Source organism: Panthera uncia, assembly GCF_023721935.1.
Source record: "Panthera uncia isolate 11264 chromosome B3 unlocalized genomic scaffold, Puncia_PCG_1.0 HiC_scaffold_1, whole genome shotgun sequence".
In the NCBI taxonomy this organism is placed as follows: domain Eukaryota; kingdom Metazoa; phylum Chordata; class Mammalia; order Carnivora; family Felidae; genus Panthera; species Panthera uncia.
In genome coordinates this window covers 84,066,405-84,085,117 of record NW_026057582.1, presented here as the reverse complement: position 1 = coordinate 84,085,117, position 18,713 = coordinate 84,066,405, and the positions used below count along the sequence as shown (strand labels likewise).

Sequence of the window (18,713 nt, the reverse complement as noted above, 5' to 3'; positions counted from 1 at the left end):
GGGAGAGGGAGAGGGAGAGGGAGAGGGAGAGGGAGAGGGAGAGGGAGAGGGAGAGGGAGAGGGAGGGAGGGAGGGATATCAAGCAGGGGAGGAGCAGAGAGAGGGAGACACAGAATCTAAAGCAGACTCCAGGAGCCCAACGCAGGGCTCGAACCCACAAACCAGGAGATCATGACCTGAGCCAAAGTGGGATGCTCAACCAAATGAGGCACCCAGGCGCCCCTAATAATCAACTTTAAAATCACCTCCTACAGGGCATGTGCATGGTGGCTCAGTCAGGTAAGCATCTGACTCCTGATTTCAGCTTAGGTCATGATCTTGAGGTTCGTGAGTTCAAGCCCCACATTGGAGCACAGCGCAGAGCCTGCTTGGGATTTTCTCTTTTCTTTTCTTTTCTTTTCTTTTCTTTTTTCTTTTCTTTTCTTTTCTTTTCTTTTCTTTTCTTTTCTTTTCTTTTCTTTTCTTCTTTTCTTTTCTTTTCTTTTCTTTCTTTCTTTCTTTCTCTCTCTCTCTCTCTCCCTCCCTCCCTCTGTCCCCCCTACCCCACTCCTGTTCCCTCGCTCTCAAAACAAATAAACTTAAAAAAAAAAAAATCTTAATGGGTGCCTGGGTGGCTCAGTCGATTAAGCGTCTAACTTTGGCTCAGATCATGATCTCATGTTCAAGCCCCGCATTGGACTCTGTGCTGACGTTTCAGAGCCTGTAGCTTGCTTCTGATTCTGTCTTTCCCTCTCTCTCTGCCCCTCCCCTGCTTGCAGTCTGCCTCTCTCTCTCTCTCTCTCGCTCTCTCAAAAATAAACAAACGTCAAAAATCTTAAAAAATAAAAATAAAATCACCTCCTAGTCTAAGTAAAGTCTGGCTGAAATAACTGTGTTCTACAGGAATATGAATGTTTGCCTTATACTCCTCCAACTTCTACTCAAAAGCAATTTAAATGAAATTACCTTAGATATTTCAGATTTTCTTTTAAAATGGCTGGCAATTGTTAAAAACTATGTTAAAATATCACTTACATTGTGCTCTTAAACTGTTCTAGTGCTATGGAGAACACCAAAAGAGATTCAACTCTAGAGTCAACTAGAGTTTCTGACTTAATCTGAAGTAAAGATAGTTCTGCCTGCCGATTAAGAACTTGACTTCCAATAAAAAACTACTTTGACTCAGCAGCTTAAGGGTTCTTCCCCTTACAGGATTTGCTGGGAGTTCACTAGTCCACATTCAAATGTTAAATACAAGCTCTACTTCAATCTCCCTCTTAGGGTGATGATTCTCTCTCTCATAGTAGCTCTAGAAGATTCTCTTAGTCAAATTCTCGTTCGTTGGTCATTTACAGAGAACACTTACCCTAGTGAGAATGAGACTTTTGGAAACCTTAGAAGAATGAAGCAATCCCAATGTAATCTTCAATTTCTCAAAGAGATCCCTCATTTCACCACGCCGGCGACGCTCATTGGCAGTGTGTGTCCGGCGATAATAAGCAAAAGCTTCTGCTTCTTTCTGTAGTTTTTCACTCCAGTAATCAGGCTTCAGTTTTAGAGGAATTGGTGGAGCCTATGCAAACAGAAGATAGCCACCTGATTATCTTTCATTTGTACCTGCCCTCTTCTTCCATCCTAAATGGCTCTGTTCCATACCAGATACCCACTATCTTCTGTCTGGACTATTGTTAACAACCTTTCAATATTGGTCATCTTACTATAAGTCTATCCTGCTGCAAATCTAACTGCAACAGTGTAAATCACTTTTCAGCTCAAATTTCAATTGTTCTCAAATGAGGAAGAAAACGAGGCGAGGGAATCTAAAAAAAGCTTATGCAAGTAATTTATTATTAAAACTTTTTTTCATGACACAAATTACATAAAAATTTCAATAGAATCTTAACTGATGGAAAACAGGTTTAAAATATTTTTCTTAAAAGCTTTAAGATCGTTTACAATTTGGTGACGGATCAACTATCATTCTTCTTAAACCACCTTTCTCTCCAACCATTCCAAAGTGCGAGAAGTTTCCAAAACACACTATGCAATCTCACACCACTTTGCCATTACACAGACAGATGGTGGCTTGCACCCATTCCTCCCACCCTATCCTCCAAAACTTAACATTTAAAAGTCAAACTTTGCATTTTTCAGCAAAGTCTTTCTTGACCCTCAGTATGCCTTAGACTTCTTTCTCCTATTTATTCTACTTCACTTTTACAAGTTACTTATCACTGAAAAGAACAGACGCATATAGGGTTTTAAATATAAATATTTGAAGAGCTTATAATGAAAACCAACTGTGCCCTATACATGTATCTGGATCCTTAAAAACAACAACTTTCTGTTTCTTTTAGGCTTTTTCTAGTTCCTAAATCTATACTCTATGTAAGAAACAAGATAAGGTTATTCTTTTTTTTTTAATGTTTATTTATTTTTGAGAGAGAGAAAGAGAGAGAGAAAGAGACAGACAGAGCATTAGTGGGGAGGAGCAGAGAGAGAGACACAGACACAGAATCTGAAGCAGGCTCCAGGCCCCAAGCTGTCAGCACAGAGCCTGACGTGAGGCTCAAACTCATGAGCCATGAGATCATGACCTGAGCCAAAGTTGGACGGTTAACCGAGCCACCCAGGTGCCCCAAGCTTATACTTTCTAATTTTCAATGCTATCTATCTACTCTCTGCTATGCACAAGATTTAGCTCACACCACTGTCCCACCTCTTGCAATCCCATCTTCCTAATATAGATGTATCATTAATTCTAATTCTTCTCTTGATCCCTTTGTAACTTGAGTATAATTCTATCTCAACTTCTCATCAACAGTGTCTCTTTGTAAAACGAGGATATCAAGCACTCATATCCTTACATGTCTTCTTCCCTCTATTTCTCTTCTCTTTCACCTTCCAATTTGTCATTTCTACTTACACATTTTTTCAAAACTGCAAGTCTTCCATACTTTATTCACAGATTATAGAAGTTTGAAAAAAATTATTAACAGTGGCTACCATATTAAGACAATGTGACTACTACTCAAAGCGAGTAATAATGACATTTCCAGTCTTCTACAGTTTCTTGGTTTTGTTTTTCCCCTTCTGATGTCTCTAATTACCCTTTTTTTTTTTGACACCGTTGGCCTTTATCACAATCCAGATAGTACCCCAAAACTCTTATATAAAATCAGTGTCTCTCTAAAGTCAAACTCCTTGTGCATTATATAGTATGGGAAAATAAAAAGATACAAGATAGAAAATTAAAATCGAGTTTACATATAGCAAAACACTACAAATGATTTACATGTAATAATAATTAGGGTATAAACAATGGCTTATGAATACAAGCTATAATGAAAATTCTTACACCTGAAAATATTTTAGGATGAATGAAAAAATACAATATAGTAATACGTGCAAAATTATTACAATAATGTAATTTATGTATTCCCCCCCCCCCCCAAACAAACCGAGACTAATCACCCAGTGGTTTCTGAAAAGACTTAAATACCACTTTCCACCTCAACCCAATCTCCAGAATTGTTTTTACCACTTAAATCAAAAAGGCAGAGTAACAACTGGAAAATGGTTTAAATAATCAAACTCTGTTTCATTCATAATGTTGGTACGGATAAAGAAAAAAACCCCTTGATTAATTATGGTATAATGACATCTAAGAAAATCAAAGGAGGTTCCAAATTTAATGGCTCCATGAATTGCTACCCATCATTTCAGAGAATAATTTTTTAGGATACTGAAAATCATGAATCTCAACAAGAAAAACTGCCAGGTTTTTTTTCACATCACACAGAGAATTAAGAGTATAGGATTCGTTTTCAAGTAAGCACATCAATTTTCATCAACTCCATAACCATTTTAATTGTTCTAGAATATTCTATCATCTGGGAGTAGTAGAAAATTAAAAGGGGAGGAAGCATTTTAATACTATAATTTCATTAAGAAAAAGAAACAGATTTTATTAACTCACTGGCAAAAAATTGCCATGAAAAAAGTCATAGCTAATATAACTAACGTTATTTTAAACCCTAATGACAAATGTTATCAATTTTATTAGATAATTGTCATTAAACATACTGTAAATACCTTTCGACTCCTTTCAGCAGCTTTTTCATCTGCAGAGATATGGGTACGGCACCTAGGTAAAGACAATATTTTCCAATGTCTTACTGAAATAGTAACCCAAGACTTATTTCACAGCTACACTAAACAAAACCATCCCAAATTGTTTAAAGTGTAACCAGCTTCTTTTTGCCAAGGCCCTATATATATGTGGCAATATAATTTAATTCAACAGTATGCTTTTTTTCCTCTGTGCCAAACAGTCCCTACAACTGCTAATTACTTTTTCAAACATAAAATATTTCATACATACAAAACTATATAAACAAAACACATAATGAACAACCAGGTAACTACCACCCAGCCTGAGGAATAAAACATCTCAAAAATACAGGAGATCTTATGTGCAGCCCACCCAATCACATTCCTTCCTCTCTTCTTTCTCATAGGTGAACACTCCCAAAAGGAGTTTTTACCATGCATAGCTTTGCAGTTTTACTAGTAATGTATACCTAAATAAAAAATATTATGTAGCACTTTAAACATTATACACTATAGTGTATCTTTCTTTTTTATTTGGGGGGGGGGGGTGATGCAGGGGAGAGGGGCAGAGAGAAAGGGAAAGAGAGAATCCTAAGCAGGCTCTGCCCTGTCAACACAGAGCCTGATGTAGGGCTCAAACTCACAAACCAAGAGATTACGACCTGAGCCAAAATCAAGAGTCAGATGCTTAACCAACTGAGCCACTAAGGCACCCCCCCCAATATAGTGAATCTTTCTTCATTTGATTTCACTCAACATTACATCTAAGATATTGATGCACACAGTTCTAGTTCAATCATTTTAACTGCTATACAGTATTCCAAAGTGTGAATTTTCAAAGTGTGAAATTTCTTTTTCAGAATTCTAATAGTTATTTAGGTTATTTCCAAATTTACTCAATGGCAAACAATACTGCAATGTACAGTCCCATGCATGTCCCTTTGTACATACGTGTGAACTTTTCCAGAGTATACATACCAAGGAGTGGAACTGCTGAGTGGAAGAAATGTGTGGAAGTCAACTTTAGTCATGTCACACTACTCTCCAAAGTGCACCAATTTACATTTCCACCTGCAGTATGTTCCCATCGCTCCACAACTAGACACAACAGTACTATCAGAAATCACAATTACTTGCTAATCTTATGGATCTGAACTAATGAAGCCACTGTGATTTAACATGTATATCTCTAATTACTTGTGAGTTTGAAAAAATTTGTATGTGTTTATTGGCTATCCGGGTTTCCTCTTCTGTGAACTGCCTGTAATATCCATTATGTACTTATCTACTCCATCAACTTTTTCTTACAGATTTAAATAATTATTGCATGTCCTTGATACTAATCCTTTGTCAAACATGTACTGCAAATATTTTCCTTAGTCTGAATTTGTCTTTTCACTGTTTTCATGGTGTGCCGACAGAGAGAAATTTGTAAATGTTTACCAATCCGCTCTTTTACAGTTTGTGCACTTTGTGTACTATTCTTTCTCTCCATTTATTGATTTCATCTTCAATGTCTTGCAATAACATTTTACAGAAGTTTTACAAAGGTTTTGTTAATACTCCCTAACAGGTTTTCTGTTACTATTATAAATGGCATCTTTTGGATAACATTTTTTTGTTTGTTGCTCATGTTCAGAAAATCAATTTTAGTATAATGAACTTCTATCCAGCAATACTGCTAACTTTAAATCTAATTAAATTTTTACGAGACTTAAACTATTTCAACCTTAACCAGTAGGCAAATGAAGTAGCCTCCAAATAGCTCTGGAATGAAGAAAATTACTAGGCCTATTTCTCTATCCTTACACCTTCTCAGCATCACCAGAGACAAAGAATTACTCTTTCTCAACTCAGGGCTAGTTTACATCATGAATCAGATAACAGGAAAAAGCACAATGTCTGGCACACAATAAGAACTCCTATCTTCTTTTCCATCGTTCTCTCACACCCCACAATCCCCAATACAAGGCTTACTAATGGAATAAACTTTCCTAAGCAAGTTATCATACTGTATTTTGGTCTCATCATGTGAACAGGCAAAAATTTTCCTAACTGTATCTTACCTGTTCAACTAGTAAAGTAACCAAATTTAGAATTTAATGCCTATTCTTAAAAGATAAAGGAACTAACCTCTGTTGAGTAGTCCGCTAGTGTCAGTTACTCCAGCTGCATATATTATCTTATAGAACACTTCAAATTGGGAGCATTTTCCTCATTTAATCAGTAAAAAATCTGATTCAGATTAACGACTTGCCCAAGCTTAAATAGCTACATACAAAACTAGTATTTTAATACCAACGTGTCAGGCTCCAAAAGCACAGGTTATTCACATTCACACATGGTCTTGTAGCAATAACCAAGGCAAGTTAATTACCTCTGAATTCCAGCTCCCTCCTCATCTACTAATCAGAAAAAAGCTAGAGGAACAAAGGAACCAGGTCAGTTACCCAGAGTTCCTAAACAGAACATTTAGTTTTGTTTATGGTCACAAAAACAATAACAAAGAACAAAAATCCAAAGAGAAATTAAGACTTACGGCTGTTTAAAAGTCTGCGTTTGGGCAGCTGTGGTCTTCATGTGAGCAACATTAATATCCTCAGAGAGCTCTTCCACAGTCTCTATGTCCACCTGCTCCTCATCATCCTCAATGTACTCTACACAGTTATTCTGAAATAAAGCATTCCAAAAGTCAATAAAATATTGGGAAGTAAGCACACCTAAACTTTTCAACTGAATGCTCCCCTTATAAAATCAACCAGGGCCCAACATTGACTTTATACCATGAATACAGGTGATCCTAAACTTGTTAATTGTAAGAAGGAATTAAGTTATGAAGACAACATATGGTAAAACTAACAACCAAGCACTGAATTAAAAATCATAGATACATACTAGACAGACATTATCAGACTATATTGAGGCTTCAGTGTTATTTCTAGCGGAAAAATTCAGGTTACAGAAATATTAAAGCTTCATAAATCTTAAGATTAATGAGCAATAAAGTAAAATCTGGTGAATGGAAAAGGAGAAAGGAGAAAAATTCAGGTTCTATTTTAAGAGTGCTTCAGGACTGGGGTGCCTGGATGGCTCAGTCATTTAAGCATCCAACTTCAGCTCAGATCACGATCTCACGGTTCATGAGTTCAAGCCCACATCAGACTCTGTGCTGACAGCTCAGAGCCTGGAGCCTGCTTCAGATTCTGTGTCTCCCTCTTCTCTATGCCCCTCCTCTGCTCACGCTCGGTCTCACTCTCTCAAAAATAAACATAAAAAAAAAAAAAAAAGGAGTGCTTCACGGCTAACCCCGTGTCACCCACAAAGACAGACTCAATGCAGATATGAATAGAGAATGTAGCCCAGTCTTCTAAGCCTCTCAATCCCGCACAAGGATAGCTTTTGAAGAATTTCAGGTATTGAAAAACCCCAAGCTTGTCATACTTGATAATACAAAAAAAGAGTCAATCAGTAAGCATTTATTGAGCACCTATCATGGAAGCTTATTGTGTATTTTATGTAAACAGTAGAACATACGGATTTTGGGATCTACAGATATTTTTAAGTCCACCTTTAAAAGTAGTGTTTACTATGCCAGAAACTAAAGCAGGAATATGTTATCTATAATTGTAGTATACCTGAGAGACACAACTCAAAATGAAGCATCCCAATAACCTCATTAATTCTGTTTACACTTGATGGAAAAATTACTTACCCCCATGAATTATAGGTTCCATAAGCTGATAGACACTAAATGCAAGTCATCATTTATGTTTCCCAATTTAAGCACAATTTCAACAATGTATATTGAATTTAAACAATGCAAATAATATATATTAACTTTAGGAAGCTAAATCAACAGTGTCCTGACAGAATCTAAAGAGTTTGAATAATAATGTAGGTAAATGCCTTATATTTAAACTGAAGAATGTCTGCCTACTGCATGACTTTAACTGCAGGCTTTGTAAATAATATCCAATAAACTTCACAATGGAAGACTGAAATTAAATAGACTACTTGCTACTTTCCTTACACTATTCCAATATAATAATCACATGCACAAAGATATCATAACGTGTCACACAAGTGCAAAAATACAATGTAGAACTTCGATTTTAGAGATCATTTAATATAATGCCCTTACTTTGAAAAAGGTCACTGTACCTTGTATGTCAGATTCCCTATTAGGAAATCCAAGCAATGCCACCCTTGATTAAGACACAATAAAAGTTCTATTATAAGTCAGTTTTACTGATAGCAATAGTTTTCACTGGTTTTAAAGTTGGACTGTCTTTGGTCTGATGCTTACCCAGGCTGACTTACAATGGGAGAATCTGCAAAAAGCAGAATTATAATTCTTAAACTCAATGAATTCAGATTCTTCAGCTACCTACAGGTACCTGTCCTCAAAAAAGATGAGGCTACAGATAGATAAGGCAAATGTGTATACAATCATCTAATTGTAGAGCTAGATCCTCATTTTACAAATGAGACGACTGAGGTACAGAAAAAACCAACATAGGAACATTAGAATAGTTAAACATTTTAGAGTTTTAAAATAGGAGTCTTTTTGTTATATTTTATCTGCATTAAGGCAGTTAGGCATTAACAGAGAAAGACCAGATAATACAGAGGCTGAATCTCATGGAAGTGAGATTCTAAAACAACCAACTGCATGAAAATCACCACAGAGGGCCATATTATCTGCTCCTAAAGAGAGGGACACAGTTTAGATTTGAGGGCACCCTATAGGCAGCTGGCTATAATATCCTTAAGTTTTACATCAAACCCCACTGTCAGGCATCGGCAAATCAAAGCTTGCCAGCCACACTGTTTCACTTAGTATTGTTTATGGCTGCTTTCATGCTGTAACAGCAACTGAGCAATTCCAACAGCAAGCCATCCAGCCTGCAAAGTCTAAAATGTTAACAATTCAGCCCTTTACAGAAAAAGTTTGTCCAACTCCTGCCCTGTATCATACTGCTTCTCACTTACGTAGGATTACAACCTTAAATAGGAAGCCTACAAAAATGGCTTCAGAAAAATTTTGTGAAATTATAAAGGTCATATTACAAAGGAAGATGATGCAAATTCAGAATATAAATTCTAGAAACTAATTTTAGGAGATAATTAAAAAAGTAACTTAAGGCAGGGTTATATTAAAATATTGCATGGTATTTTTCATTTTTCTCCAAAAAGAAAAACATCTCTCTAAATGCAGGTAGGTAAGTTCTAAGGTCACCCATTCACTGTTTTTTATATGTCTACCGGATAGGCTATAGTCATTTCACATTGAAAATGTAAAAAAAAAACTGAGAAGAAATGAGAGTAGTAGTTTTAGAATTTCTTTTTTTTAAAACCTAACTTGAAAGGGACTCTCAAGCATCTATCCCCCAAAGGAATAAGCCAGCCTTCCCATACTAGTAGACAAGTCTCAAAGAACAATATAAGCTCAATAAATGTTACCTGACTGACACAGCCTAAAAACTATAAAGTCATTTAATCATAATCTAAACCTAGGCATCCATTTCAATGTATCAGGTCTTAGTGATCTTCTGGGAAAGCTACTGTCTCTAATAAATCATTTAAATTCTTGAGGTTTCAGTCACAACAAAAATGGGCTCACCACCTTTTCTACATCATCAACCTCCTCACTCTGGTAGTCAGAAACAACATCCACAATCTCATCAATAGAATCATCGGTTTTCTCATTCTCCTCTTCCTCGTCCTCCTCTTCCAAATCCAAAACACTGCTTCGTCCACCATTCTTCTCTTGCTTTGGTTCTATCTGTTCTCCTGACAGCAGTAAGTGACCCTGAAAACGTCCTTCCCCTCTGCTCCCTTTTGTAGCTCTCCTTGGAACAATGGAGAAGGCTGTAGGACTAGAAATCCTACTCCAAGAATCACATTCAGTTTTTAAAACTCTGACATTTTCAGTAGTTCCACTTTTTCCAAGTAAATCAGAGATGCTTTGTTCTTGTTGAAACACATCTGAATTTTCCTGACAAGTCTTTATTTCTTTAATTAACTGCTCATCTGCCTCTTTCTTGCATTCTTGCTTAGTTCCAACACATTTCTGAGTCAAAGGGCCCTTCAGGTGTTTTCTCCACCTCTCCCTAATACTGTCTTTCTCCAGAGAGTCTCCACATCCCTTCTCCTTGGCCTCTGGCTGTGGAAAAGACTGCTGCTCCCCAACTTTGCTCCCTGATAATTCGAGCTTACGTTCTTCCTTAGAGATGACTGGAAACTCATTTGAGTTTTCCTCTGGATTTTCTAACCCTTTCTGCTGTTCCACTTTCACATCACCAAGCTTTTTAAGCTGTACATTACTTGCACTTTGGACTATCACATTGCTGGCTTTTTTGGAAGTGGTCTTAACTTCTAGAACAGTCCGTTTTTCTTTGGAACTCTTATGATTTCGAATCCCAAGCTCTTCATCTCCATCTTTATAGTCTTCACCTATGTGTGACCCAGTGATATAGGAGTGCTCAGAGGGTTTAACAGTTATAGGACCTTCTTCTGTAAGGGATTCTTCATCCAAATTATCACCCCCATCTCCTAAGGAATCACTCACGATTTCTACTGAGGCAGCAGCTCCTGAGTTTTGTTTTATTATATTAGCTTCAGAATCTATAGTTTCTCCTTCTGACTGCAGGGCCTTCTTAGGTTCCTGCTCTCTTTTTAAAAAGCTTGTTTCATCTTTCTGGTCTGCACTCTGGGACTCTTTCTTCATCTGAAGAGAAGCAACATGTTGAAGAATGGAACTGGGAACAGGCTTTTGTCCAGGGAGCTGTAACAAAGCAAAACTACCAGACTGGAGAGGAATAAGACTGGCTGTACCAACAGGCTGCCCTCCTGAGCTATAGGTTATTTTGGTTTCAGAGCCTGTTTTACTTGCAAAGCTCTGTGGTTCAGGAGGGGAAATCCTCAGGGTCAATGTACCAGACTGAGACACAAAACTAGGTCCAGAAGAAAGCAATGATGGTGCCTGAGTGATAACATTCACTGCTGGAGAAGACCCAACAGCCTGAATTACAGGATTCATAACAGAGAAAGCAGAGGACGAAGCAGAAGATGGTGGAGTCTCTGAAGGTTTGGAAGGAGTGGGTAACCGGATTCCCATCACAGAGCCTGGTAAAAGGGGAAAAAAAAAAACAAAAAAACTTTTTTTAATTACCACTGCCCACATCAAGACCTACAAGTGCTTTTCTTTCCAGACAGGTTAACTCTGAGACTAAAAAATCTTAGTGTATTGACAAGTCATATGGCCAAATGATTCCACCAAAGAAAAATTCATTAGAAAGATCTCCAAATTTATACCTGGGTTCCGAAACATGACAGGCTGTAAGTTGGGTTGAGTATTAGAGCCTCGAAGTTGATGCAAAGGGAGGAGCTGAACAATCTGCCCATTAGGATGCCTGAATAGATTCATTCCACTTGGGCTCCTCACAGGTTGCAAGACCATCCGATGCCCCTGAAGTTGTGTGTTTGGGGCAGGTCTAAGAGTAGGAGAACCTTGCTGCACTGGAATCAGCAATAATCGAGGTCCAGTACGTTTCACTGTGTTAGGAGAGACCTGGGGAGTAGCCACTGTAATCTGAGGGGCATTTTCTGAAAAACAAGAAATGAAAACATCAGAATTTTCCTTTAATACATGTAGCAAAAAATTATTATGACATGGGATCTGACCACCCTACAAATAAATTCTAATATGAAGTATATAGTTGGTGAAATCTTGTATCTCTATCATATATTAAATAATCTCATGGCTGAGAACAATTTATCTTAAAATCTAATTATCAACCAGACATTATAGGGCCTTATATTCAAAATGGTAAATTAAAAAAAAAAAAAAAAAAAAGCAAGCAAGCATCAATTGTCATGAAGTGCATTTACAGAGATAATGTCTCTGGCCTAACGAAAAACACAGCAGGCCTCTAAATCTGGATTTCCATTAAAGTTAAACAGATCATTCAGATAAAATTCTCTTCTTTAACCTTAAAATTCAGGCTGTTAACACACTTACTGGACTTATGACTTCATTTCCTAGGTCATACTCAAGTAAGATAAAGTCAAGGACTAAAAGTCATGAGGTATAAAAAAAACTCCTTGGTTTTTAAAATTCACTGACAAATAACCAAAGTGTAAAGATCCGTGTAAATTATTTTTCAAAAGGAAAAAAAAATACATACCCCCCCCCCCCAAAATGGAATGAAATTAAGAGAGACATCAAAAAAACAGGGATATAGAGCCTGGTTAGGAAGAGGCAAAGGATAGTTTTAAAACAAACAGAAAAGGCAAAAACTTAATGCAGAAGATGTGAACTTAAAAAATGTTCAAACCATTGATAGTATCAAAAGATGCACTTTAATGTTTAGAAGAGATTATTTAGAAATACTTAAGACATGGAAAAAAATAGTAGGGATAATCTACAGACAGATTTTTGGCTATGGGGATAAAAAGGTAGGAATAACAGTAATAGTAAGCATAAATAAAACCAATTTTACATCACCAATGAAATTAGTTTAACTTATTTAACATTAATAAATATTTTCCTCAGTTCATCACTAATGAGAAAAATCAACAAACGAAACAAATCCCCTTAACATGTGATATTCTGTCAGATAGGCGCTCTGCCCACAAAACATATCAAACTTCTAAAAGTAAGTTATGTTCCAAACATTTACAGGACAAATTATACAGAAGATCCAGAACTACTCTTGAAAATGAAATAAAACGCAAAGACCAAACTGTTCATGGTGGAAAAAGTGTGCAATTTAAACAAAAAACATCTACCTCATGTGAAGTAAGAAGAATATTAAAGCATTCTTAATTTCCTGACCATTTCTATTCAAGAACATTTTAGAAACTGATTCAAATCCAAAGTACTCCAGCCCAGAGACTGAAAGCAGCCTTTAAAATACACACACTAAATATGTGATTGTTTATGCAAATGCAGGTGAGGGTGAGAAGGGAAAAGAGAAAAAGAAGGGAAGTTAAATGAAAAAGTCACAGATGTCTAAGTGCCTGAGTTGGGATCCTTTTTATGAGCCCAGAACAAAATTACACACACTTAGAAGTAGCAGTTATCTGAGTCCACTCCATTTAAAAAAAGAGCAGATAAGAAAATTTGTTAAAATTAATTATTTCCTCAACTGGTAGTAGAGAAGGTATTTTTAGGTGGTATATGAATATAGAATAACACCATAGCACATTGTGAGAAAGTAATTTTTCAATTTTAATCTGATAACATACAGAAGCAAACACCAGTCTTTGATATCACATCAGCATTTTCTAGCTTTCTTCACTAACAGAGAGAGAGAGTGCAAGCCACATGTTAACAAATGGTAGCTAGCGAGAATGTAATTCTTTTTATTATTATTGTTTCCAGGGTATTTATAGAGTTAACCCTATGTTACCACAAGTAATGTTAGTTTCCAATTACAGAAAAATTGCTTTTAAAAATACATTTAAGTAAACAAAGGAGTTAATTTAAATAAAAATAGTAATAGTAATAGTACAAATGAAAATCAGAGCAAAATACATGAATGTATATTCTGAGTGACTGAAATCTGAGAATGAACTACAAAAAGCTATAGTTTCATGACAGAATTAAAAAGAAAGATCAGAACCCATATTGTTTAGAAAATATGATAAAATGACAAGATATAAACCTTGAGATTCAGCAGGAAATTAAAACAACTCAATCAACAACGATCTCACTTCCGAAATTACTTATTAAGCTAACCAGTTTTTTTATGTTTACATGTGGGGAGAAGGCAGAAGGAGAAGAATTTAATACTGTGATTCAATTAAACTTTGAAAAGACCTCCTTTCTATAAACTAATTCCAAAGTCACTTCATTTCTGAACTATCAACAGAAATTTGAACCATGTCAATAAAGGCAGTATTTAATAAGAAAAATATCAATAACCAAGACAGATTTACTGCTGGCTATTTATTTCCCCTTAAATCTTATAAAGTCTCTCACTCTTTTACATAGTAATTCTCTTTGAGTACACTAAGAGAATCATTTATTTTAGCTGGTTGAATTAGGATTCAATTAGGAAATAATAATTACAAAAGTGTAGGATAGTCCTATTTCAAATTCACTTAACCTAAGCCAATGTAAGAAAAATTTTAACTGAAAAGTTGATAAACATATAGATTCCTAAACAAATAAATATGCCTTATTTCAATCTCAATCAGTTCACATATAATAATAAGTAGTAGAATAATATCAGTAGTATATGAGAGTTGGGATGATTCACAAATGACTTTTACTAAGCAAAAGGACCTAGAATTTTAATCTTAATCAAGGAGAAAAAGCCCTTAGCTTGGCTGAAGCATGGGAGAAGCTCTCTGATCTCACTTTTTTAATTACAAAGAAGCACCACGCCCCGAAAAAGGAACACCTACATTAGGGTTACTCAAAAGATGTGCACTCCTAGCTCTCAACACACAGCAGTGCACCTCCTCCTGTGCCCAACCTGATGGCTGCTCTACTGGCTCAGAGCTCAACTTCCACATACATTATTTCAGTATTCTTCAGCCAACATTTCCATTACAATATTTTTGAGTATTTTTATTCTCCTGGGAAAATCTCCAACCCCAGTAAACCACATGTCAAGGCTGTTCAACTTATCTCCAAAATAAAGTTGGGGTGCCTGGGTGGCTCAGTCAGTTAAGAGTCAGACTCTGGATTTCAGCTCAGGTCATGATCTGTTTGTGACATGGAGTCCCATGTCAGGCTCTGTGTAGACAGCATGGAGGATGCTTGGGATTCTCTCTCCCTGCCCCTCCCCAGCTCTTATCTCCCCCACCTCAAAATAAACAAACAAACAAACAAACAAACAAACATTAAAAAAAAAAAAAAACATAAAGTTAAATACACAGCTGTATGGTAAAACCAGCTAGTAACATCTAGGCCTTACCTGGTCTCTGGCTCACTGGTGGACTCCCATCAATTCCCGAGAGTATAATGGGAACAGAGCCCAGAGATGAAGTTGGTGTGGTCACCATGGAGGAAGATGCAGCTGTGGTCACCACGACTATGGAGGTGGAGGCAGTGGAAGCAACAGGAAGAGTTATAGTTGGAGGAGATGCTACCAAAGACTTAGGAAAAGCAACTGAAGCCACAGGGGTAGTTATCCCAGTCGTTTTGATAAGGTTCACAGTGGCTGTAGACTGGGTAGGTGTTACAGGGGTGCTGGCATTAGTTTCAGAAACCTCAACAACCCCTGCAGTGGTGGCACCAGAAGAATAAGTAGTTTCTTTAGTTCCCACGTCAGAAATAGCAGTCATAGGTGTCACAGCAGTAACATTCTCTAAAAATACTTGAGGGGTGGTAGTAGTGACAGCAGCAGTCACAGGGCTGCACACCTGAACTGGCTCAGAAGAAACCACAGGTGTGACGACCATTACTGGAGAAGGTCTGATACTGAACTTCTGTGGCCCTGTTAGGGGTTGGGGTGTGCTAACTCCAGGTATCTTCTGCTGCAGGGCTCCAACTTTACTCATCACAAACTGTGTGAACACACCACCAGGAGAGGGTCGAGCCGCTGCAAATAAAAATTTGCAGGTCAAAAATCTTCAGTTCTCATACTTTATCCTCTTAGTGATTGTGTTTATCAACATTTATTGTGCACCACTGGGTCAATTTCTTACAGGTACTACCTATCTGCAATATACCTGCCAATTTCCACCCACAAAAATCAAACACTTCCCTCAACCCAAACCAAATCTTTATAATACTAAGAAAGGGATTAAAATTGTGTGTTCCTGCTAAAATTCTTTTGGCTATGCAATAAAGCCGAACTGCCAGGACACTAAAAAGATAATGTACAGCTCACAACTTCACCATCTAAAACAGTGAAGAAAGTTAAGATTTTTTGCCCTAACTCTAATTTTAAAACAGGTTTCCACCACTTCCTCCTGTCCTAGCACCTCCACCTCTTTATTATTGCTACCTCTTATTAGACAGTTACAGTTTACACATTTCTAAAATGTATAAAGACAGTTTCAAAAGAGGGCAAGATAGGACTGAAAATCACCAGTAAAAGCTATTTTTTTTAAAAGGTAAAATGGGTTCTTTTTAAGGCATACAATGCTTGTCCTCCATCTTCACACAACTCCAGCATTCAGCCAGAGATTTCAAATTCCCGTCAGAGGAATAAGAATACAGAACAGAAGCTTTTACTTAATAATCCTAAATAGAATTGAAACAACAAAAAGAAGAATTCAATAAACCGACTATATATACTCTAAATACTGAAAACACAAACGCTTTCAAGAAGGTAATTTATTAAAAGATTCTAGCACTGAAATGTTAAACAAAAGAGGTTTTCATTCATTGAACAGGGATGAATACATTAAAGCAACACTTCCAAGCTTCTGTTTTACAAGAACCTTTTATTCTAAGTCTATACCACTAACTCAACCCACTTTGATTTGCTAGCCCCCTGGTTTCGTAAGTTCAAGGAACATACATATGATTGGTTACAAAAGTACCAGTGCCCATAAAAGAAACACTGAGTTAAGTACTTAAGAATATGTTTTGCTTTTTTAAAAACAAAATTAAAAATCTAAGCCTTTTCTATATTTATACAACCAGTCTAAAACTTGGGAAATAATTTTAACTACAATTCAATTTATCTAGTATCATAGGTCATCAGGGAAGTTACCAAAAAAGAAAAAAAATTCAGGCAAGACAGACATCAAGAATAAGAATAATGCCAAATTCTACATTTCTCTCATTTTCACAAACTCCATACCTGTATCCACTGGTCAAGCACCAAGTCACAAGCCTTTCTAAAACATACATACAGTCCAACTTACCAATTGGTCTTTTTGCCGGGACAAATGCCTTCAGATTCTTCCCAGGGCGATTTGTTGTAGCGCCAGAGGAGGATGCCGTTTTGCAATTGGATGTTGAAGGCAACAGGGTACGTGGTTTCCTGGATGCAGCCACCTTGGCATTGGATGCTACCTTGGAGATGACAGTACTGAGGGTTGAGAGGTCCAGGACTGAGGGTCGCAACCTGCCTGTGATATAAGCAGCTAGCCTATTGGCTGGATGCAATGCCCCCATCTGTCCCAATAGCAACTTAGCCTGCGGGTAACTCTTACCATTAACCTGAAACAAGTGGCAAAGAGAAATTCTGTAAAGATAAAATTCTCTTGCTAACTTATCTCCCTTGACAGGGGTTTCATTTTTACAAGGTTTTAAAAGTCTATTATTCAGATGTAAAAGGAAAAAGAAATGGACTTTTTCCATTTGTCATATAATCTGAGTTATTAGAAGGTGAAAAAAAAAGCTGCCATCTGATATTCTGAACTAATCTCATCTTCATTTTGGGTAGTTTGGAAACAATCTTAAAAACTCATCATATCTGCTCTTACATATGCGAGAGATACAATTAAATCTAATGAATCATCCAACTGTTTTACTTAATAAGCAATTCTGGCTAAACTATTAACAATCAGCAAAAATTAAGTAACTGTGTTTCACAGAATCTCTCTGAAAAAACCAGGGAGGCATAATGAAGCCCTCTCACAAGGGTCCTTTCAAGCATCCTTCATATTTGCAAAATAAACAGTGAGTCTACTTTTAAGTTATAAGAAAACCATCGTTATAATACCTAAGCCACAAGGTCCCCTCAGTTTTCAAAAAACTCAACTTTGAAGATATTGTCATCTCTTGAACAAAACTTGAGCTCAAGATACATGCTAGGAGAAACTCACTTATAACTTTAAAAACAATCACTGAACCATCAGAAGAAAGTTATCAATAACTGAAACAAAGATTTTTCATTTCCATGGAGCGACTGGGTGGCTCAGTCAGTTAAGCATCTGACTTCAGCTCAGGTCATGATCTCACAGTTCATGAGTTCGAGCCCTATGTCGGGCTCTGTGCTGACAGCTCAGAGCCTGGAGCCTGCTTTGGATTCTGTGTCTCGCTCGCTCTCTCTCTCTGTCTTTTTCTCTCTTCAAAATATAAACAAACATTTAACAAATTAAAAGAAAAAAAGATTTTTTTCTACTGCCTGAGTTGATACTGCCCATCTGGGGCAGCAAGATTGTTTTAAAAAATAAAGAACAAAAACTTCCCAAGTTTCTTACCCATGTTCTCAAAGTCCTAGACTAGAGAAGACATCCTCTTCTGTCCTTCCTTCCCATCATTTAAAAAGGAGAGAGGGTGAAGTGTGGTGGAGAAACTCCTAGTCTCTAAATTAATAGGAAATCAGCACAGCGAATAGCTAAAACAAGCCACTCTCTCCTCAAAGACACAAAATAGTTTCTTCACTATGTACATGAAACTGTCGATTATTCCCATACAGATCAGGAACACCTCTGCCTTGAGTCTGACAGAAAGAAGGTGATCTTTCCAGACTAAAGGAAACTTTACTATCATTTTTCAGGGTTTCTAGAGGTCTAGGCCAGATACCCCTATTTGCTCCTTTGGGACTTGCTCTGAAGACTATTCAATAGCTTTCCCAAAGTCTCCATTACAGTGACCTGACTGCTTATGCAAGTTCACATTTTATGATGGCTTTCTGAGTCCTAGACAGGAGAGGAGAACACAAATTTCTATACCTTTATTTCAGTGGGTCAAGTCTCACTAG

At 36.9% G+C, this 18,713-nt stretch overlaps 1 protein-coding gene across 6 annotated transcripts in view; it reads right to left on the bottom strand.

The window, feature by feature from the left end:
* MGA (MAX dimerization protein MGA) overlaps nucleotides 1–18,713 on the bottom strand; it is a 171,739-nt gene that overhangs the window by 6,137 nt on the left and 146,889 nt on the right. For 4 of the 6 annotated variants that reach the window (XM_049613409.1, XM_049613408.1, XM_049613406.1 and 1 more), the window contains exons 14-20: nucleotides 16,927–17,224; nucleotides 15,024–15,650; nucleotides 11,410–11,700; nucleotides 9,719–11,220; nucleotides 6,632–6,762; nucleotides 4,075–4,126; nucleotides 1,346–1,552 (exon numbers count right to left, since the gene is read on the bottom strand). In XM_049613409.1, the coding sequence (XP_049469366.1) occupies nucleotides 1,346–1,552; nucleotides 4,075–4,126; nucleotides 6,632–6,762; nucleotides 9,719–11,220; nucleotides 11,410–11,700; nucleotides 15,024–15,650; nucleotides 16,927–17,224 (3,108 nt within the window). The remainder of the gene's footprint in view (nucleotides 1–1,345; nucleotides 1,553–4,074; nucleotides 4,127–6,631; nucleotides 6,763–9,718; nucleotides 11,221–11,409; nucleotides 11,701–15,023; nucleotides 15,651–16,926; nucleotides 17,225–18,713) is intronic. The other 2 variants (XM_049613412.1, XM_049613411.1) reach the window with 2 other exon arrangements.